The 23,578-nt window shown below is 49.0% G+C and overlaps 1 protein-coding gene across 1 annotated transcript; it reads right to left on the reverse strand.

Annotated features, from left to right (window-relative positions):
* Window positions 1-6,633: 6,633 nt before the first annotated feature.
* med1 (mediator complex subunit 1) lies at window positions 6,634-23,328 on the reverse strand (the record flags this gene model as incomplete). The annotated part of the gene is made up of 16 exons (XM_080541914.1): window positions 6,634-11,594; window positions 12,008-12,113; window positions 12,347-12,442; window positions 13,483-13,684; window positions 14,009-14,136; window positions 14,422-14,546; window positions 14,907-15,018; window positions 15,302-15,465; window positions 15,762-15,836; window positions 16,984-17,055; window positions 17,247-17,275; window positions 17,406-17,538; window positions 18,191-18,245; window positions 18,512-18,590; window positions 18,971-19,077; window positions 23,190-23,328. The coding sequence occupies 16 exons, from the start codon at window positions 23,326-23,328 to the stop codon at window positions 7,520-7,522; spliced, it is 5,697 nt and encodes a 1,898-aa protein (XP_080398040.1). The 3' UTR covers window positions 6,634-7,519.
* Window positions 23,329-23,578: the final 250 nt, after the last annotated feature.

Below are 23,578 nucleotides of genomic sequence, written 5' to 3' on the forward strand. Positions count from 1 at the left end.
AACACATTCAAAACAGAATGATTTGGTGGTTCTGTTTCTGATTCATTCAGTTGTACAGTCAACTATTCTGTCTACAATGATTACAATAAATCAAACCGTAAATATTCATTCTTGTTACATCAAACTATGTAATGCTCCCTGTTGTTAGTGTTTTGTAGGTCAGTGTTATGAATAACAAATAAGTGTTTGGCCAAGATGCATGTTAGTAATGCAGACTGTATGAAGAGTTTTGACAATGTCACTTCAGTTTTGAACACTGCGACTTAGCAATCTTATTTGAATTGTATGTAAAATATCAAATGTATCTACAGTTCATTATCTATCTAAAATCTACTGTTCATTTGACATGTACCTTGGACCTAGGCACTTATATAGCGCCTTTATCCAAAGCGCTTTACAACGGCCTCTCATTCATCCATTAACATACACATTCACACACCAATGGCGGCAAACTACCATGCAAGGCGCCGGCCCGCTCAATTATGGGGTTCAGTGTCAGTGACACTTCAACATGTGGCCAGCCGGGGCTCGAACCGCCGATCTGCCAACCTTGCGATCATTAGACGGCGGCTCTACCTCCTGCACCACAGCCGCCCCGGGTCTAGATGGTGACTGGCAGGGTTCTGTCCCCTGGTCCTGCTCGCGTTGCACCTCTGGTGGTGCTGAACAGACAGGAAGGAAATGGGCCTGGGCGGCGCTGTGCGAGCTCGGCTCTTGTTTCCACCAGACGTAACTACGGTGAATCTATTCACAGCACACACTCGCTCAAGCTTTACAACTGTAGGCTGTCTGTCAAAACAGCAACTTGAATCCAAAAAGATTGTTTTTGCGAACGAGAGAGCTCTGTTCTCTAGTCTGTTGCACCGAAGGCTGAAAATACCTCTATACCCCACTCCCTCCCTCCCTCCCCCCCCATCCCTTCCTCTCTTTCATTACATCCCTCTATCCCTCCCTCCCTCCCTCCCTCCCTCTATCCCTCCCTCCCCCATCCTCGCTCTCCTCTCAAAGCCGCCTGTACGCCATAAAGCTTAACTAACGGGCAAATTACTCTCTCCCTGGTGCATCCTTATCTGGAGAATAAGCTGAAATGTGTGTGCACAAGTTATTTTCACTTCATCAATCTCATCAGGAGAGACGAGGCGTAGGCCTACACTCCATATGGACGGGTGACATCAAATTAAAACTAACTGGTCTCGCTGGAGAATCCCGCCGATTCCTGGGAATTGGTTTTGTCTACAAGCTCCGAGACGAAACCAGCCTATCAGCTGACAGTTCGCCCCGCCATGATTATGAACCACCACGTGTGTTGACAACGTACTGATGTAGCTTATGCTTCTAATCTGACAAATGTCAACACTATGGTACGTTCTCTGACGTACACACCTTCACGGATTTGCGTGCCTTACTGGTGTGTTCATATACACTGAAAAACTGAAGGTAGCTGACAATGTATTAGATATGGAAGACAGGCTACAGGTATGTGTACATGTGTACACACCCGTTGGGACCATATGAAATGTATGCACTCACTGCAATGTAAGTCGCTTTGGAAGCGTCAGCTAAATGGTATATATTATTATATAACACACACACACGTACGTGTATACACACACACACACACACACGCACACACACGCACACGCACACACACGCCTACGTGACTCAGTCTCACTACAGCCAGCAGAGTATTCAAGAAGCTCTCTATGGTTCATTAGCTCATGCATTCAGCCTAGTGTGCAGTAAACATGCTTTGGTAGCACGGCTGACAGCCATGCAGCATCCTCTCTCTGGGAGAGGCTGAGGCTGAGGCTGCGCTGCCAGCAGCAGGGATTGAGGACAGAGGGTGCAGCTCATCGACGCTCCGGCAGACGAGACAAGACGGCAGCTCCAGCCCTCAAGGAAAAAGCTTCTCACACCGGCACTGATCATAGAGAGGAAGGGGGGAGGGGGGGTCGTAAACAGATGGAAAGAGTAAGACGGGGAGAGGGAAGAGGAGAGTGAGAAGAAGAGGAACGGAGAGAGATGGGAGAGGGAGTGTGAAGAGAAGGCAGCAAGAGAAAGAGAGAGAGGGTGAACAAGGAATGGGTGGGGGGAGAAGGGAAAGAGAGACGGAGAGAAGGGGGGAGGAAAAGAAAACGTAGAAAGTAAAGGAAGCAACCGATGGAGAGGTGAGGAGGAGAAGATTAAATGTAAGTTAGAAGGAAGGGATGGAAATGGAGGGGGTGGGGGTGGTAGTGACGAGAAGGGAGATAGCTGTGTCACTCCTTCCTGCTAAGGAAAAGAAGTCCAAAAAGTGGATAGGTGCCCAGGAAAGGCATGAAGGTGTCAGGCCCTTGCAGGAAAGGGTTGGAGAGGAGCGAGGGATGATAGGGAAACTGGATGGCAAGAAGAAGCAGGGGGTCAGCAGTTTAGAAAGCTTGACAAAGTCATGAAAGTCAAGGAGAGAGCGAGGGAGAGAGAGAAAGGAGGAGAGCATCAGACCTTGCTCATTATTATTATTATTTTTAGCTCACTGCCGTTTGACACAGTGAAAAGGCTACGGAGTGCTGACAGGCCTGATATCCAGGTGTATGTGTGTGTGTGTGTGTGTGTGTGAAATTCTAAGGGCAGGGCAATGGGAGTATACCGCATGTAAGTGAAAAAGCTAGCATCTTGTCAAAATGAACACAACACCAGAAATGTAAACGAGCTTCATTCACTTGAGCGATCGACTGACACGGCTTTCCAGCAAACCACACGTACTGTAACTCTGCATACTGCTGTGTAGCTGTGTAAATTATGTATCGGATAGTCTCAGCGTTACAGGCATGCAGACAGGCTTGGGGAATTGAAGTGTTGGCTGTGCGTTTGTCCCCTGTGAGGTACTATCACTTCAGCTGAGCACCACTTCAGTGACTGACACTATGAGGCGGAGTGTAGGTAAGGGAGTCCACTTGGACCTGTCAGTCAAGGGAGATCCACAGTAGCTGAGCAGCTCATTAATTAAAAACACAGAGTCACAGCTAAGGGTAAGACGAAAGGGCAACGGTCAACGGTGTGTCAATGAAGAGGATGGGAGGAGGCCAGGAGACGGCGTACGATACTAATAGGCTACGGTGCCTTCGGAACGTATTCAGTCCCCTTCTCTTTTTCCACATTTCGTTTTGTTATAGCCTCAATTTAAAACTGATTAAATAAAAAAATCATTTGCCATCAATCCACACACAATATCTGTCAACATTGGGATTTTAAAATAAGGGACATTTTCCAGCGCCCTGTCCTGGGCTGTCCCACCACCCCTACCACTGTCCACATAGGATACCCCTTACATTTAGACTAGGAGACCCCTTACATTTAGACAAGGGTACACACAGTCAATCCTAACATCACCACTAGGCAACCATAGGAGACCCCTTACATTTAGACAAGGGGATACACAGACAATCCTAACATCACCACTAGACAACCATAGGAGACCCCTTACATTTAGACAAGGGTACACACAGTCAATCCTAACATCACCACTAGACAACCATAGGAGACCCCTTACATTTAGACAAGGCGATACACAGTCAATCCTAACATCGCCACTAGACAACCATAGGAGACCCCTTACATTTAGACAAGGGTACACACAGTCAATCCTAACATCACCACTAGGCAACCATAGGAGACCCCTTACATTTAGACAAGGGTACACACAGTCAATCCTAACATCACCACTAGACAACCATAGGAGACCCCTTACATTTAGACAAGGGGATACACAGTCAATCCTAACATCACCACTAGACAACCATAGGAGACCCCTTACATTTAGACAAGGGTACACACAGTCAATCCTAACATCACCAGTAGGTAACCATAGGAGACCCCTTACATTTAGACAAGGGTACACACAGTCAATAAGAGCCACACCAGCCCCTAACTGCATCAACAAGCTCTAGAAGACCAGGATAGAGGCTCCTTAAGCAGTCGGTTTTTTTCTATGCAGCTGCTCAACTTATCTTGTTCTGAGGCTTTAAGGCGTCAAGACCAAATCTGTAGGCAGTGTCCCCCCAGTACAGCAATAATTCTGTTTGATACGTCTCCTTGAGTGATGTGTGAACAGGAGATGTTCCCTCCCGAGGCAGAACACACAGATACGTCTCTGCTTCTTCCCAACCGACAGTTGAAGAAGATGTTTTGTCCCTGTAAATAAAGTGAGGCGGAAAAAAAACGTTTTTTTTCTCTCCTTCATTTCAAACATCAAATAAACAACTGCCTCGATGACTCAACTTGTTATTGTTTCCGTAAGTTGACTTAAAGCAGCACTCCTCCATCTGATTCCAACCCCTCACAGTTCTCTTTGTCAACTGACTTGGGAAATGTAACCCACTCCTTGAGTTTACAATAAAAACAGTTGGTGGAAGTTTCAAGGTGGTGGAAACTGAGATTGAGGAGTGCTTTTAAAAAACTAAGGATTAAACAAGTCGTACGTCGTTCAGTGATTGGCCAGATGGATAAAGGAACATCGTTGTGTTCTTGCAGTGTCTGTAGAGGACTGCCAATGCAATGGTGCCAAGTTGTATTTCCTCTGTCTACAGCGCCCTCCATAAAGTTTTCGAAAGATGTTGTCTTTTTGTTAACTCTCTATTCTCCAACAGTTTGGATTTGATATGAATTTGTATTTATAATGTATATTATTACTATAAAGGTTACGGTATAGATTCTCAGCTTTAATGGTGTGAAATAACCCTTTGTATACATAGTTCCCATGACAGGGGACAGGTGTGTCTGGTTAGTTGCATCACAGTCGTTTGTGCAGAGAGAGCAGAAGAGAGCTGTCTAGCTGTCAATGTCTAGTATTGATTCTAGGCTTTGTATTTGCCTTTGGAGTCTGCTATTGGTGTCTGTCAACATGAGGACCAAAGAGACATCAATGAAAGTCAAGGAAGGCTGAAAAAATCTATCAGGAACATCGCCAAAACCATAGACATACCAAAATCAACAGCTTGTAACATCATTAAAAAAGAAAGCACAGGTGAACTCTGCGATCACAAACAGGCTGGTAGGCCAAGAAAGACAATCTTCAGATTCAGTTGAACATGCATTTCACTTCCTGACGATGTGATTTTAGGCAAAAAGAACCTAAAAACAAACAACAACTGAAGATCGCTGCAGTGCAGGCCTGGCAGAGCATCACCAGAGAAGATACCCAGCGTCTGGGGGGGTCAGTGGGTGGCAGACTTCAGGCAGTTATTGCATGCAAAGGTTTGTCGACCAAATACTAAACATCAGTGTTTTATTTGGACATTATATGATTTCCCCCCCCCCCCCAATACTTATGGAGGGCACTGTACGCCCATATGACTCAGTACATGCACCCATTCCAGTTCACTCATTAAAATCGTGTTTGTGTCTATTTCTGTTCCCATTCTTGTTTTATTTTTCATCTTAATTGCCCTGCCCTCTATTCTATTATGATTCATGTATATCTGCAGTGAATGACGGCATTAACCTCTAATCATTACCATAGGGACGGCATCCTGGAAGCTGAAGCATTCGTTTGGTGACTAATGAGGGCAATGCAACAAATTCTTGGTCTGCTTCCATCTTACCTACGGATCTAGATGCTTCAGAAAAGAAAAGGATGGGAACAGTGGCGGCGGACTCAGGCTGTTTGAAGGGCAGGGGCGAAAAGAAAAAAAGGGCACCTAATGCACAACATGGGACCCCATCAGTGCACATGGTCAAGTTTAGACCATTGGAAGGGCAGCCAATAGGGCGCGTCCTCTCATTTTCGCCACTCAAAAGAGCATTTTTGCCACTCAAAAGGGCACTTAAGCGAGACGTTTTTCAACCGTGGGGGCACCAGGAGGGGCGGTCCCCCCCCCCTGAGTCCACCAGTGGATGGTTAGATATTGTTTTACCTCCCAGGATGTATTCCTACTATCTGTCCCTAACGTCTGCGCTGACTCCCTCTGCTTGGAAACAGTTGCGAAATGACGTGAATCTGAGGTCGAGCTGGTCTCACTGGAGGCATTTAAAGTCATTATTGATGACTTGCGCCGGATATTGCTTAATTATCTTTTATAGTTTGATTCTGACATTTATTCTTTATTTTTATTGTACATTTTTAGATCTTTTTTTTTTAATGTCTGCAACCCTGTTAATTATGCTGCTGCCTGTCTTGGCCAGGAAACACTTGTAAAATACATTTTTAATCTCAATGATACGTTTCCTGGTTAAATAAATAAATAAGTAAAAGTATTAGCTCACTGCTGACATCTACTGTAGAGTTTGTGTAACTGCATCAGCCTTGGGAAATGTCCAAACGGGTTATAAGAACAAGGTTGGTAAATAGTTTGAAAATACCACAGAACATGAAGTACCCTCTGTCATCAAATATGTCATAACTTAATATGTATGCATGGTTCAACAATTAATGCTAGGTTTTTATTATTTCCATAGCTTGCTGTTTACTGTGAGCTCACCAGCATATTTCCCCACAATTATGGATATGAATACTGCAGTATGTTTTTTTGGTTAAGAAAATGATTAAGGCTTCAAAAGGACTGCAAACCACTAATAGTGAAATATGTAAACATCAACTAAAGGGCTGGTGAACTTCATACTCCAACTAAGCAAATAAATTGCAACGGTTCCAAAAAATATCTGGCAATGAAATATTTATTTCAAAGCTTTCAAAACAAAAAATACCAAGGGTTATATATTTGCCTCAAATAGCATAAAGTAATTAATTAATCTACACTAAACTGCTCCTAGACATGTTAAAATAGATATCAAAATCTAGAATTCCCCAACCATCTGAAACAAAATTAAGGCATTTAAACACTGTACAATAATATGTAGCAAACCGTGCTTAATAATACTTCTTTAAAACAGATGCCATAGTTATTTTTAAAAGCATGGTGGCAAGCTCCAATTTTGACTCTTTCCAGAAATAGCTCAGCCCACTCCAATACCATTTGGTGTTGCTACAGCAGTGGATCTAAAAGAACACGTTAAAACAACATAGAATAGAAATCAAAGTAAGTCATAAAACTATAAATACAATGCTGATATCACAGTGCAGAATGATATAGATGCCGCCATACGTTGTTAATGGACACTGTTGGACATTCCTTAGTATTAAAACGCTTGCCGTAAAACTGTAAAACTGTCATAGCTCAGGGTCTGGTCTAAGATAACCACACAGCTGAGGCACCCACCACGTGTGCATTTAAAAATGAGAATCCTGCTGTCATCATTCTCGTACTGTTACTATCAGTTTAAAACATCCAGCTTTAAGAGGTCAGTCGGATTTTAACTCATAAGTTATAAGTCACTCATAAGTCAAATTAGAACTTAGAATGTCTGGGTATTCTGTCCGTAGAATGACTTAAACAATACATCTGACCCAACTGACCAAAGGCGGCCCTCCTGCAAAGAGGGCCCAAAGTCTCAAAGGCTTATAGGACATGCATAACAAGGTTGTCGACAAGATGGTTGACATCCAATCCAAACCCGAATCAGTAGTGTCTTTTTTTGAAAGGTGTTAGAGGTTGCCTGTGAGAGCAGAGTCCATGAGGTCGTCGTCCTCGTTGCGCATGTAGACGGGGCTGGGTCGCGACGGCCGGTCCGAGCCCATCATGGAGAGGGACGTGTCCGAGGCGGAGATGGGCGACCGGGACCAGCTGTCCGCCTTCATGGGATGCGAGGAGGGGCCGCCCATAGACATGGAGGACTTCTTCTTCTCCTTCTCCCTCTCCCGTTCCCTGTCCCTCTCTCTCTGCTTCTTCTTCTCCTTCTTATGCTTCTTGTGTTTCTCCCCCCCGGAGCTGAGGGGCATGGAGCTCATGTAGTCCTGCGGGGGCAGCGGCCGCATGCTCTGGTCGTCGTCCGAGCTAGGGCTGTTGTGGTGGGACTTCTCGGCCACCGAGCTGCTGCCGGACTCGCTCTCGCTGTCTTGGTTGAGCGGGGTGTAGCCCGGCGAGCGGCTGTGGCTGGGGGAGGAGCGGTCGTGCTTGGGCGTCGAGCCGCTGAACAGGGGCGAGGCTTTGAGGCCCGGGAGCTGGGGCCGCATGGAGTCGGCTGACCCCTCGCCGCCGGCCTTCTGCAGGGTCACCTTGGCCTTGATGGTCGGGGAGCCGCCGTCCGGCTTGCTGATGATGATTTTGGCCACCCCGGTGCTGCTCCCCCCTCCTCCCGCTTTGGGGTCCATGAGTCCCTTTTTGTCCCCGCTGTTGCCCCCCGAGACGGACACCTTGGACTTGCCCTCTTTGTCCAGCTTGTCTCGTTTGTACTCTCCGCCATGCGAGGACATTCCGTGTTTGGAGGAGGAGGAGGAGGAGCCGAGGTTAGGGGGTCCCGCCCCGGGGCCGCCTCCAGTCCCACCGCTGCCACCAACGGGCGGGCCTCCTTCGCAGCCCTCTTCGCCTGCTCCCGTCCCGCCGCCCACACTCTTCAGCTTGTCTATGACGGCGATCAGGGAGGGCTTTTTGTTACGGCTAGGTGACTTGCCCTTTGCGTTGGGGTTGTTTGCGTTGTTTGCGTTGTTTTGTCCACCTCCTCCTCCGCTTCCTCCTCCGCTTCCTCCTCCTCCTCCGCTTCCTCCTCCTCCTCCGCTATTTCCTCCTCCTCCTCCTCCTCCTCCACTACCGCCTCCCCCCCCTCCTCCTCCTCCTCCTCCTACCCCACAACTACCGCCACCACCTCCTCCTCCTCCTCCCCCACTTCCTCCATACTGAGACTGGGAGCCTCCTGAGAAGGGCATGGAGCCAGAGGAAGAAGAGGAGCTGGAGGAAGAAGAGGAGCCAGAGGAAGAACCACTGCCCATCTGTTTCTGGGAGCCCATCGCCCCGCCGGAGGAAGACTTGGAGCCACCGCCCCCTGAGCCCATGGGCGACTTCGCCTTGGAGGACGGGGGAGTTCCTGGAACCTGGGACTGTTGCATCTTCATGGGGGAGGAGAGCTTGTCGGAGCCGCCGGAGCGAGAGTGCGAGGGGGAGATGTTGGGTTTGATGCTAGGGTTCATAAGGGACCCGGGGGGCTTGCCCCCCTGCGGCTTCATCTTGTTCCCGCTGCCCAATCCGCCGCCACTGTTCCCCGACCCGGAGAGTCCGTGTTTGGTGATGGGGGATGACCCAGGCTTGCTCACACCCATTCCCTGAGAGGAGCCTTTGGATTGGGCGGGTCCACCTCCGACCCCGCCTCCTCCTCCCACACTGCCTGGCTTGGAGGTGCTGCCTTGGCTCATGGAGCCCTCTTTGCTCTTGATCTTCCCTGAGGAGGAAGAGGAGGAGGAGGACGAGGAGTGGGAGTGGTGGCTCTTGCTTCCGCTCGTGCCGCCCGCGCCCACGGTGCCCCCACCTGCGGAGCTGCTGGAGGTGTAACCCCCGTGGGACGACGTCTTCCCTCCAGACATGGTCCCTTTGGGGATCTGGATGGTGATTTTGGGGATTTTGGGGGGCGGCGTGGCACCCCCTGGTGGGGTCAGCGACCGTCCGGAGCTACCGGGAGACTTGGACCCCCCTCCGCCGATGCTCCCCCCAGAGCCCGACCCGCCGCTAGGTGGGGTGTAGGGTCGTCCCCCCGAGCTGTGTGAGGGGGACTTCCCGTCAGGGTCGAGCTTCTTGCGCTTCGGGGGCTTGTCTTTGGACTTTCCCTCGCTGGACGGGGTCCGGCTACGCTTGACCTGCTTCCCCTCGCCGGTCATCCCCATCCCCATCCCCGAGCTTCCGCCTCCACCTCCTCCGTTGTCATCCTTTGACCTCATCATCCCTTGTTGCTGCTGCTGCTGTTGCTGCTGCTGCTGCTGTTGTTGCTGCTGCTGTTGTTGCTTGACTTTGGCCTCACCGCTCTTGAAGTCACTGCCCATTCCTCCCATGCCCATCATGAGAGGGCTCTGCCCTCCCCCGGCGTGCGAAGAGTGAGGGTCCCCCAAATCGGGGGCTTGCCCCATCAGCGGTTTGCCTCCTCCGCTGTTGCCCCCCCCGAAAACCATGCTCATGTCGAAGGAGTCCTTGAGGGAGGCATCCGGGGTGCTCTGCCCGTGCGAGGTGGGGTTCTGAGGGGTGCCGGAGGGGGTGTTCTGTTGGCTGCTCCCTCCGAAGCCCTTCACCAGGTCCATGTCCCCGTCTGCGCTGGGGGAGCTGTCGTCGTAGAAGGCCTGGGTGTAGCCGTGGCTGGAGGTCAGCAGCTCGGGGTTGAAGTCCACCGCGTCGGGGAAGAAGTTGGTGGACGACGAGTCGCTGGTGGGCGTGGCGGCCGTGGCGGTGGCCTCGGCGATCAGGTCGGCGGCGTCCGTGAAGGGGTTCTCGTTGCTGTTGGCGTTGAAGATGTCCGCCTCGAACACGGCGCTGCCTTGGCCCGAGCTGGACGAGTCGCGGATGGGCGTCCCCAGCGGGCCCCCGTCCTCCCCGCCCCCACCTCCCATGTGGTGCTGGCCCCCCCCGTGACCCCCGTTCCCTTTTCCGCTTCCCGTCTGTTCGGGCAAGTCCGACAGGATCTCGTTGAAGTCCGCCCCGATGCTGTCGGAGCTGGACAGGCGCACCATGCGGGGGGGCGGAGCCTGCTGCTGCTGCTGCTGAGACTGGATGTGCGGCTGGGAGTGGTAAGGTACCCCCGGGCCGGAGGGCGGGGTCCCGCACTGGCTGGGCGCCGGCGTGATGCTGTGGGGCGTGTCCAGGCCGTCGCCGGGCAGGTTGACGTCGAAGATGGGGTTCTGCGAGGTGTCCACGTCCATGGAGAAGAGCTCGCGGTGGAAGTCGTCCTCGGTGGGCTGGTGCTGGTGGTGGTGCGGCTGCATGGAGGAGGACGACCCCTGCTGCTGTTTCATCCCCCCCATCCCCCCGCCGCCGCCTCCCCCTCCCCCACCAGGCCCCATCCCTCCTTTATCTGTCCTGGGTCGCTTCTTCTTGTTCTTGGTGCCGCCCCCCCCGGGGCAGGAGCCGCCCATGCCGTCGGTGCGGGGCGACCCGGACGACGAGTTCTGCCTCTCCAGCGGGCTGGAGCCGTAGAGGGCGGCGAAGTCCTGGGAGGCGTTGTCCTTCAGCAGGTTCATCAGCATGGGGTGGTTCTTGGTGTTGCTGGCGGGGGAGGAGGTCGGGGGCGGAGTCTGGGGGGGCTGCGACCCCCCGGAGCTGTTCTGGGGGGTGGGGCTCGTGCCCACGCTCCCCGTGATCTGCAGCAGGCTGGTCAGGATGGGATTCTGGGTCACTTTGTTGAAATCGTCCGTTTGACCTTGACCTTGTTGCTGCTGCTGCTGCTGCTGTTGTTGTTGTAACTGCTGTTGCTGCCCAGAAGACGTGCCCCCCTGGGACATACACTCCCCCCCTTGCCCTTGACCACCACGACTCATCCCGAACAATTGGTTGATTGGACTGGCGAAGCCGGGTCCGCCGCTGTTCCCACTTCCCGTGGGCGTGTTGCCCCCTCCGCCAGGGAGCCCCATGGGGTTGGTACCGTCGCCTCCCGTGCCCATGCCATACCCCGGGCTGCCAGCAGGGGGCAGGTTCTTCTTCACCATGATCTCCACCGTCTCGGCGATCAGGGAGAGGGCCGGCGTGTCCGCCTGGATGGTCTCCGCCTTCCTCCGGATGGCCCGCATGGTCACCGGGATGGACATGCATCTGAGGAGACGGAGAGGTAGAGCAAAGAGAAAATGGGGAAAAAAAGCATACGGTTCATCAAGCTTTAGACCATATTTGACCATCCGTCCTGTTTCTTGAACAAATGACATTGCCTAACAGAAGAAGGTGAAGATGCAGTTTGTTATACCGTTTGATATTGAGTGACCTTATTCCGGTGAAGCACTTTGTGACAGGCCAACATAAAAACAACCTACACTACGGTACATTTGGGGTCTGCTGCGACAACCTTACGCTCATTCTGCTGAAAGAACATCCTAGATACAGAGATATACAGACTTTTCTGCCGAAAGTACAACTCAGATTCTCCTAGCTTAGGATGCTGTGAACATCTTCAAACTGGTATAAAAACCTAAAAGGCATGAAAAAACACTTGGGAGAAATTGGACACCCACCTCTGGACCACTTTAGTGATAAAATCATCAGTGCATATCAAGGCATCCGAGAGGCCCTTATACAGCTTACAGGAGACCAGTCTGGATTCAAACACCTCGATTACAACTGTAAGAAGGATGGAGGGAGAAAGAGAGAGAGATAGAGAGAAGTAAGTCATAAGCCGCACACTAGGCACTGAATCATCGCCCGAATATTATCCGAGGTGGATTTTCGGTGTTTGTGTGTGTGTGTGTCACGCAGTAAATACACAGCTAATATAGAGAACCAGTCATCTTAAATGAAAGTTCTGTTGATGTCATAACAGTTGAGAGACAGCTGTATGACGGGTGTGAGCTCACCACAGACGAGGGACTCGTTGACAGGATGTTGGAAGGAGACGCTGAAGCTGGAGTCAGTCAGGGGACACGTCTCGAACTGGAGCAGCCCCGGGGTGTCTGGGGGCGGAAAGATAGGACGTCTCTTAATATCACATTTCTTAATATCTCATACACAGGGTTCCCACACCTTCTGAAACATCAACTTCAAGCACCTTTCAAGGACCTTTCAAGCACCTTTCAAGGACTTTCAAGACTCAATTCCCTCAAATTCAAGGACCCAACATGGCATAGTTCGAGACAGAACTAGTTGACGAGCTAAGTAAAACATTTTTGAATATATATATTTTTATTTTAGAGAGTGAGAGAGAGGGGGGAATTCAAGCACTTTCAATGACCCACGTCTATTTTCGAAAACTTTCAAGACCTTGATTTCTTTTTCTCAAATTCACAAACTTTCAAGGATTTTAAGGACCCGTGGGAACCCTGTAATGTCTCATACAAGTAAAAAATACATTTGACATGCAGTCTACAGGTATTTTCAAGTCATTCTTCATAACAAAGGGTATATTTTATGATCAGAAATGACTGGAAATCTCACAGACTTTTGGTTTTAACTTTGGGATGACTTACATTACATTATATAACCATTTAGCAGACGCTTTTATCCAAAGCGACTTACAACTACAGATTACAGGGTTACAGTCTCCCTGGAGAAACTCAGGGCTAAGTGCCTTACTCAAGGGCACACTAGTTAGTGGTGGTGTTTCCCAGGTGGGGATTTGAACTCATGACCTTGGTCCATCCAAAGCGATTTACAACTACAGTTTACAGGGTTACAGTCTCCCTGGAGTAACTCAGGGCTAAGTGCCTTAACTCAAGGCACACTAGTGGTGGTTTTTCCCAGATGGGGATTTGAACTCATGACCGTCTGGTCACCAGTCCAACTCACTACCCACTAGGCCACCCCATGACTAGATTACCCACCGTCCTTTTTTTTCTTCTTTTTCATATTTTTATTTTTTATTGTGATAGAGATAGTAGAGATTTGAGAGAGAAATGACATGCAGGACATGTCCGCGGCCGGAATCGAACCGGGAACCCTGCGGTTACATGGTCAACGCTTAACCCACTACGCCACCCAAGCGCCCCATACCCACCGTCCTTGATGAGGGTGCGTTTGACGCAGCTCCCGATGAGTGTGTTGTACGCCGCCTGGTGTCGGATGACGTCCAGCAGCGCCGGCACCTGGGCCGGGTGGCGGAAGGGGATCTTGGACACCAGCACCCCCTGGAGGGAACGCCCGTCCTCCACGGGGGCGTCGCTGTTCAGGAAGTAGCAGTGCTGCTGGTCTGGTAACGCCTGATGAGGGGAAAGGACCGTCCGTTAAAATGATAAACGGACTGCACTTATATAGTGCCTTTATCGCTTTACAACGGCCTCTCATTCACCCATTCACACACACATTCACACACCAATGGCGGCAAGCTACCATGCAAGGCGCCGGCCCGCTCACTGGGAGCAATTTTGGGTTCAGTGTCTTGCCCAAGGACACTTCGACATGTGGCCAGCCGGGGCTCGAACCGCCGATCTGCCAACCTTGCGATCATTAGACGGCGGCTCTACCTCCTGCGCCACAGCCACCCCTGTGGGGAGGGGAGGGGGGGGTACAGCGGAGGTACTCACAGCGTAGAAGCGCATGTTGTGGCTGGATGTGGTGAGGGGGTTTCCTCCCCCCTCCTCCTGCAGCTGGCTCTGGACGATGAGGTGGTAGAGGTTAGACAGGGCGGGGGGCGTCTCAAACACAGGGATGCCTGAGGGAGGGGGGAGAGAGGGGAGTTAGATAAGTGATCAACACACACCTGACACACACACACATACAGACACACTCACACACAGACGGACGGACGGACAGACAGACAGACAGACACGCACACTCACACAGACAGACAGACAGACACACACACACACACACACACACACACATACTCACTCACACACACACACACACACACACAGACACACACACACATATATGCACACACACGCACACACACACACACACACACACACACACACACACACACACACACACACACCCGTAGCGTTGCCCATCCTCTGGATGAAGGTGAGGGAGAAGGGCATGGGCCGGTTCATCTTGAGGAAGAAGCAGGCGGGCAGGTCCACACAGTTAGAGTTGGTCACCGACGAGAAGGAAGGGGTTCTGGAGGGCAGAGAGAGGAGACACACACATCAGCATCCTCCCTCCTCTGCAGCAACCAGTGTTGCCAGATGGGATTGTTTTCCAGCCTAACCACAGTCTAAAAGCCGCCCAGTGTGATCATAAGTAGGCGCTGATCGACAGAGGGGTGGACAGGCGCGTACGCTTGAATAATATCTTCACTCCACAATCATCTCGTCTGGTCTGGCAAATCTTTTAATTGCCCCGGGCAATCGGGCAACGGTTAATGTCGAACCCTGAATACAAAAAAATATACAATCTCTACAGATTGTCTGTGTCTGAAACCGATCCCGTTCCCTATGTTTCCACTACTGGAGAGACAGAAAGGGAAGAGCTTCTCACCCTTTGTTGTCCACAGGGTGGGACCCGGTGATGAGGGGTGCGATGGGGAGCTTGTACACGGAGGAGGTTCCCTCTACCGTCACAGAGACACTGACGCCCAGGGAACGAGGGACTAGGGAGGAGGAGGAGACACAGGACCCAGGTGAAGACTTGCACAAAGACGGGAGGAATGAAACAGTGAGGTAGGGGGAGCATTACCTCACCTATTGGGCCCTGAACAGGGCCCTAGTCTTCCAAATAAATCAAGATTCAATGATACTTCTATGAATATAAAGTCAGTATTTAAAACAATCTTGCACCATGAGTGAAAGGAAAGTCCAACTTCCGTGCACATACTCTCAAGAGGGTGAAGCACTTTCAAACTTGAAACTAGCCATCCTCCTTGTTTCTCTCACCGTTTGTGTCAGTGAAGTTGAGCTGAGCGCCCGTCCCCTCCTCGAACACGTCGTACGGAGACACGTAGCATTGGAGGGACACAAGATGGCCGCCGCTCCTGGCCGTTAGCAGGCCCACGCTGCCGTGAAGGATGGTCTCCACCGTGTTAGCGTTGGTGGCTAACCTGAAACACACACAGGGAACGGCACATAGAATTAGCCACACTAGCACTCGATGAACACTAGGGGTGCTACAGTTCAGTCGGCCCACGGTTCGGTATGAACCTCGGTTTTTGGGTCACAGTTTGAGCCGTGGACGGCGAACCGTACGGTTCAATATAAAACCGAGAACCATTGCACCCCTAATGAACACGCACTGAAATGTATAACTCAACAAAAGAACCGCACACACGCACACACACACACACACACACACACACACACACGCACACACACAGCTAACGAATATGCAGGCACCGACCTGAACATGTGCATCATCTTGGTGAGGTCCAGCTCCAGAGACTGCAGGGCCAGGTACATCTTAGTCTTGAGTTTACTGATGCAAACAGGAGGAAAGACACATGACAGTTAAACGGTCACTCAGTGTTCCAATGCTACAGTTACTAGAGATTTGTGTTGACAGGAAAAAGGACGAGGCACTGTCAGCTCCCAGTAGCACCTAGAGCAGTACCAGAACCGGTACCAGGATGTACCTGGACCACCATCAGGTTGTATTGCTGTCATCTTTATTGTGTTGTTGCATCATAACTGCGCTTGAGATTCTCTTTTGGCAGGACCTGTGCCCATGCTGGATGCAGAACGATGCAGATATAACACTACATTTATGGACAGTGTGTACGCCAATAATATGCAAGGAACTTTTCCTGGATACATGGTGTACAGGTTTTTCGCCCTTGCTTGCTTGCTATGCGCCGATGGTCCTTGGGCCTCCCCTTGGGGACCCCCGGCTGCCCCGTTTGCCTGGTCTGTTCCGCCGCCGGGGCACCTGCTTGGCCGTCCTTGTGCGGGGCCTTTTATGGTCTGTGCTTGCTTGGCTGGGCCGGGTGTGCTGGGTGTGTGGGCCCACCGCTGGGTGCTGGTAGGCAAACTGGCTAGTAGTCGCTCTATGTGTAGAGGGCTGCAAGGGAATTTTCCTGGCTACATAGTGTACAGGTTTTTACTTTTGCCTGCTTGCGGCTCTGTCAGTATTGATTGGTTGATTGATTGATTGACTGAAAATGTTCATTATGTGAAGCGCATTGAGTTGCATCTTGTAAGAAATGCGCTATACAAATAAAATTTGATTTGATTTGATTTACTCAAGTGCTTTTTGGAACAGGTCAGTAAACCAAAAGACGTCCTCAGGGAAGCAGATGACGTCTTTCTAAGACGCTCTAAAGACATCATCTGGACGTCCTAGAAAGACGTCCTCTGAACCCACATCCCTGAGGACGTCTTTTGGACTTACTTTGTTTACTGGGAGGCAAGAAGGGTCCAACCACTCGAATGATTTAGTATAGGCATAGTTACGTAAACAGACTACTTACTACTATCTAAAGTAAACTAAAGTATCAGTGACTAATCAGGACACTCTTCTAGGTAGCCGTGAGATGAGGTAAATGTGTCAGTAGGGTGTACTATCACTTTAACAAACACAAGACGGACACTTGTTAACAGAGCAGAACACTCCTCTAGATACATACTTGTCTCCTGGAAGCTTATACAGGTTGACCAGACCCTTCAGATGTTTGGAGAATTCCTCAAAGTTTTTATCCCTGTGGAGAGGTGTGAGAAAGACAACATGAGTCTGGGTCAATGTCAGAATCTGAAATCTAATAGGAAGCATTTATCACAACTGAACAAACCTACTCCCATTATTTCATTTCATGCACAATATGTAGGCTATATCATTATGAAATGACGGTCTAGTGACTATACTATAGTGTGTTCTTTTGAGGCATCTCACCTCAGGTGTTGAATCAGCTCTGGACAGCTCTGTAAACAACGGGATGAGAGGAAAGATTCAAGAATTTCGGATCAAATGAAGCTTGACTCACGTCTCAGTTTCAATTAAATGGGGAAAATAGTATAATTTGTGATTCATCAGGAGAAGGTGAGCGCTCACCGCAGGGTTCTCTCCGTGGTGGGCCACCTTCACGTCCACCAGCTGGCCTCCCGTGTCCAGCTGCACCTCCACGTAGAACATGTCGGAGGTGATGTAACACTCCGTCCCCGAGGGACTCAGGTGGGACCCCAGCCTGGGGGAAGGAGAGGGGGAGGGTGGGGGGGAGAGAGTCTCAATTTCAGTTTGTTTTTTATGTCTTTACCAATCAACAATATATATTTCTTGTCAGGGCTCGGAAATTCCTTGAACATTATATAAAAAAAAATTTAAATTAAAAAAGAACGTAAAAAAGCGACAAGAGAACACTTACATATCTGGGGAGGTTGGTGGATGGAGAAATGGGAGGACGGGCTCGTTATAACAAACTGAATGGAACGAGGAATGCAGGTTTCGACATTAACGGATGGCGCAGGTGCCAGACCAGACTAGATGATCGTGGAGTGAAGATATTATTAAAGCACACGCGCCTGTCCACCTGTCTGTCGATCAGCGCGTACGCTTTAATAATCTTCACTCCACGATCATCTAGTCTGGTCTGGTGACTGCACCGTCCGTTGTTCTTCCTGCGACTGCGATACACAGATCCAGCAGCGTCGTCACTGTCGCGCAAACAAACCTGGCGAATTGTACTTGCCCCAGGCAATTGGGCAACCGTTAATGTCGAACCCTGCATTACAACGAGCCTGTCCTCTGGTTCCTCCCTCCACCAGCTGCCTGCAGTAAAGACGGGAGGCACCGGTGAAAGGAGGAGGAAGAAAGGAGTGAGAGGGAAAGAGATAACTTACATGTTCTGTCGAGCGATGGACTCCAGGCGGTCCGTCATGGAGGGCAGAGAGGACACTGCAACAGACGCGTTATCGTTTTAGGATGATAGGAGCTAGGAGCTCCTTGTTTTAAGTTAAGTTAAGTTAACTGTTTTAAGCTACAAAACTGTCAGGCTTATGGTCAGTGTCAGCCTGACAGTTTCACTAAATATTCAGGTCTGCTATGTCATCAGAATAAAAGTTTGTTCCCTCCCTCCCTCCCTCCCCTTGCCCCCAGAGCAGCCTCTCTCTCTCTCTCTCTCTCTCTCTCTCTCTCTCTCTCTCTCTCTCAGGTGACCTCACCTTTCAGGGCTCTCTGCAGGGCCTCCAGGCAGGTGAGCAGGAGCTGGTGTCCCGCGGCGTTCATCCCACCACGCTTCTCCTGCGACAGAGAGGGGGAGGGAGAGAGGTTGAGGGAGGGTGAGGGAGGGAGGGAGGGAGGGACAACGGGAGAGAGAGCCATTAACATTCCACCAGGATCCTGTCTTATCCTTTGATAAGAGCGGCGCATTGACGCTGTCATTACAAACAAAGGCTTCTCCACTAAGAAGTATTGAATTAATTTCAGTTAGTGTGTTCAATACTTTTTTCCTGTTTCATTCCACATAACTTAAACATATGGACTTTAATGTTAATACCAAAGTCTGGTGCCAATTTAACTTGAATAAGCTAATCGTAAATACATTTACTGGACAAAATGTTGATGTGTTCAATACTTATTTCCCCCCACTGTATGTCTAAACAGCCGTCTGTCCGTCTTACCATGGCCTGGCGCACCACCTTGCTGGTCTCCTGCCATGGCCGTGCCGCGCTGTGCTTGGCGTGCAGCCTCTCCAGCAGCACGTTCACGCGGCTCTGCTTCTCCGCTTCTGTGACGACAAACAACAACAGGGTTCCTACAAGTTTCAACAAGTCAAATTTAAGACCTTTTTCAGACCTCTTTGAACATAATTTTGGACCTACTCGCGACACCATATGATAGCTTTTTGTCATCCTTGAGGTGATGAAATTAGGGATTTCACTGAAAGGAAGCGAATTGGCATTTTTGGGGGTTCCAGCTTGATTCATTTCCGCGTAAATAGATGTGGTCAGACTGATTTCCTTGCAGGATCTCATATTTAAGACCTAACATATCTAAGACCGAATAACTGCAGTTTGAGACCTTTTTTTAGGCCTTATAAATTGGATTGTTGGATTTTAGCCTTTAAGGCTTTTTTAAGACCAGCGCAGGAACCCTGAAACAAGAGAGGGCATTCCACTAACTGTCAGGTTAGCTGGGTCTGTACTAGGGCTGCACGATTAATCGATTTTAAATCGAAATCGCGATTTGAAATGATGCGATTAGCTAATCGCAAAGCCTGCGATTTGCCCGCGATTTTTTTTTTTTTTTTTTTTTTTTTTTTTTTACTTTTATTTTACCAGGAAGTCACATTGAGATTAAAACCTCTTTTGGAAATTTGATCAGCACTCATGGAATGCCTCTTGTCCAATCAAATTACTTGGTCTCTTTATGACTTTGAACCCGGCGCTCTCAGAGCGAATTTACGAACGCAGGCATAGGTTGTGTCACGACAGTCAGTCCAATTATTATGAGACTTTGGGCTAACGTAACGGAGACAATTAGACACCACATGGCTTACTGGACGTATGATAAACGTTAGTATGTTATAATTGCGACAGGTAAGTGTACAATTTCACTATACTAACTGTACCAGCCAAGTGCATGTCGGTGCTGTTAGTCCAGCCTTAAACTTAGCTTAGCTAACTTGTAGTCTTCGAGACGGTAGCTTAGCTTAGCTACTCATGCTAACCCGGCGTTAAAGTACAGACACAGAGTTGACAGTCTCAGCAACCTGCGGGTTGGTGTTTATATAGTATAGCAGGCTTATGGATACATGGAAGTTAACTGTTCTGTTGTCAAACATGAATGTGTCCTGTATGCATAACCTCATACCATTCGTTCATACCAGCCGGCTTTAAAGACGCAGAGGTTAGCCTAGCCTAGCCTTGGGCTGAAGTATGTCACAGATTCCTAAGTCAAGGTGACGTGTGTCTGTGCTCCATAGTCAGAGACCACCATTCTATCATTCATCAGTTCGACTGTTGACCGAGTCATCTAGATGTGGTCCTTTCAGTTATAGTCACAGTGTATCCCCAAATGATCATTTTAATAGCTGGATCATCTTAGAAAGTAGCCACCTGTCTAGATGAGATGAGGTTATCATATATACAATTCATATCTTTTAAGTTCTCATCCTTGCATTAGAATTAGAGCAGTTAATAGTTTGATGGTATCATGTGGTAATGCTCTCTGAAAATAGGTGATAGACAGATTCATCCAATCACCTGCCAAGTATTTTTTGAAAGTACCTGCCCTTTTCCAAACAGCTTCCAATTAAGCTTTCCTAGATGGTTGTGTGAAACAAACCACCTGAGTCAGGTTAGTAATGCTCCATCACATGTTTTAATCTGAAGCTTGATTTTAAAGCAACCCAACTTTAAAGCAACCCAATGTAAGTTTAGTTATTTCACTCGTAGCTCGGGCTGTGGGGGTGCTAGAGGAGGGAGCCTCTAAGTCCCCTGAAGACGTACAAACAAACTGCACGTTGATACGACCTTCCTAGCCGGAGATATGGCCACACTTTACAAAAACTCCCTTTTTTTTTTTTTTTTTTTTTTTGCTATTTAAAAAAATAATAATCGCAAATTAATCGCAATCGCGATATCTGTCCAAATAATCGCAATTCGATTTTTTCCCCAAATCGTGCAGCCCTAGTCTGTACCATTTTTTAAAAAACATTTAAAAACCCACTTATATAGGATGGCGTTTTTATAAGTTGTTTTCTCTTTTTTACTTCTGATATCTGTATTGATTTAATCATTTTATCATTTGTTTCATTGCTTTTGTGAAGTGCTTGTTTACATTTCATGAATTGTATTTTATTTGTTGGCTGGTTACTTGCTGGTGTTATGCTGTATGCTACCAAATGTACTGTGAAGCGCGTTGTGACTGCTGTCTTGATAAGTGCTATACAAATAAATAAAAGTAAAGCAACATGAGAATCTTTATTTAGGTAATCTCACAGGGGGGGGGGGAGGGTTTGGAGCTAGCCTTTACATTTTGATGAAGCAATGTGTAAGGGAGGTGGCTTAGATGATCATGACCACGCTTGCCTGAAGACTGTTACCTCCCCATGGTAACGCCTGAGCTTTACCTCAGCAGGCTAGCATAACTAGTGACCATGAACAATGGTCTCTGGCACAATGTGAATCAACTAATCTGTCATCCATCTGTTTAGGGCACTGCTCATTCTTCCCACAGAGAGATGAAGCTGGCCATTGTCCAATCTCCACAAATAGCCTATGATGACAAATCAGCAATTGCTCAACCAGAGTGTCCATATCTCTACTTTCCTGAGTTTCGTCCTTCTGTGTGGAGGACAGCAGATCAGGTGGTCTTTTGGGAGCTCAGACCAAACCAGTCACAACACTTCAACTCCAGTAAGAGACTGCCCTGATGAATCAACCTACCTGACATGTCACTGAGCTTCACTTAAGAGTTCAATCTCAATTCAGTCTATATTTCAGCAGAAAACGACCACACACCTGCTCCCAAAGTTAGTAAAAGTATCTACTCAAAGCCTCAGAAAGGATCCAAACACCAAACTGATGAAGACTGAAGTTAAATGATGATTCTGTGATCCTCATTCAGCTGCAAGAGAGCAGCAAACATGACAACAAACTTGCCAGATAGAGAGCTCAGAGCTGCCAGATAGAGAGCTCAGAGCTTCTCAACATGTCCTCGTGAAACAGCAACAGTCAGTCAGTGTGAATTTCAGAAGCAAACAGTAGCACCCAGCTACATTTCTCTATATTTCTCTCTCTATGTCTCTACATATCGTGAGCTTAGAATGATAAGGTTCTATCTCCATTTAGGGCAGTTCAGAGATATTGAGCGTCAAAGTTTTGACATTCCATTATGTTTGGTGAGATGGAACCTTTGTATTTTATTAATTAGTAACTCAAAAATGTCAACATTTTAAAAATAACACCACACAGGCATTAATAAACACCTAATGGATCAGATTATGTAAAAAAAAATCAATTTTTACAAAAATGGAGATAGAACCTTATAATTCTAACGTCACGATACGGTACACACACACCACCAAATGAGGGATATACAGCTGTGCTAGGACTGCTAACGTTAGCTCCCTCCCTTCACTAGCTCCCTTCCTTCCTTCACTAGCTCCCTTCCTCCCTTCACTAGCTCCCTTCCTCCCTTCACTAGCTCCCTTCCTTCCTTCACTAGCTCCCTTCCTTGCTTCACTAGCTCCCTTCCTCCCTTCACTAGCTCCCTTCCTTCCTTCACTAGCTCCCTTCCTTCCTTCACTAGCTCCCTTCCTCCCTTCACTAGCTCCCTTCCTCCCTTCACTAGCTCCCTTCCTTCCTTCACTAGCTCCCTTCCTCCCTTCACTAGCTCCCTTCCTTCCTTCACTAGCTCCCTTCCTTCTTTCACTAGCTCCCTTCCTCCCTTCACTAGCTCCCTTCCTTCCTTCACTAGCTCCCTTCCTTCCTTCACTAGCTCCCTTCCTTCCTTCACTAGCTCCCTTCCTTCCTTCACTAGCTCCCTTCCTTCCTTCACTAGCTCCCTTCCTCCCTTCACTAGCTCCCTTCCTCCCTTCACTAGCTCCCTTCCTTCCTTCACTAGCTCCCTTCCTCCCTTCCTCCCTTCACTAGCTCCCTTCCTTCCTTCACTAGCTCCCTTCCTTCCTTCACTCCCTCCCTTCCTTCCTTCACTAGCTCCCTTCCTTCCTTCACTAGCTCCCTTCCTTCCTTCACTAGCTCCCTTCCTTCCTTGTTACAGCTCTCTGTCTCTCTGGTTGTGTTGTGACCAGATCATCATACGACCACTAGTCCACCAGATATCTGAGCACAGTTTAAGCGTTTCAGAGATTTCACAGGTGAGATTACTACTAACCTGTCCCGTCTTCAGCTGTCGCCCGGTCTCCCCCACCGGCCGGGGTCCTGTCCCCCGCTGTCCTGTCCCCCAGGCTGAGCTCCCTGGCCGGGCTGCTGACCTGCGTCTGCATGGAGCCCTGCGTCAACACCGCCGCCATCTTCCCTCGGAGAAACAGAGTCTGTTTGAGACCGCGGGGCTTCCGTAGCTACCAGACTGAGACTATGGCTGTGTTCGAAATGGCATACTAGCATACTACTCATACTAGATATGACGTAGATTTTAGTATGCGAGACCGTTCACACTGTACAGTATGCGAGATTTGAGTATGCGAGAAATGTTGTATGTATACTAGATTTTTGGAATTAGTGGACACTACACTACACTAACGGTCTGCTGGTTTTGGCATA

Source organism: Nansenia antarctica (assembly GCF_963989245.1).
Source record: "Nansenia antarctica genome assembly, chromosome: 11".
NCBI lineage: Eukaryota > Metazoa > Chordata > Actinopteri > Argentiniformes > Microstomatidae > Nansenia > Nansenia antarctica.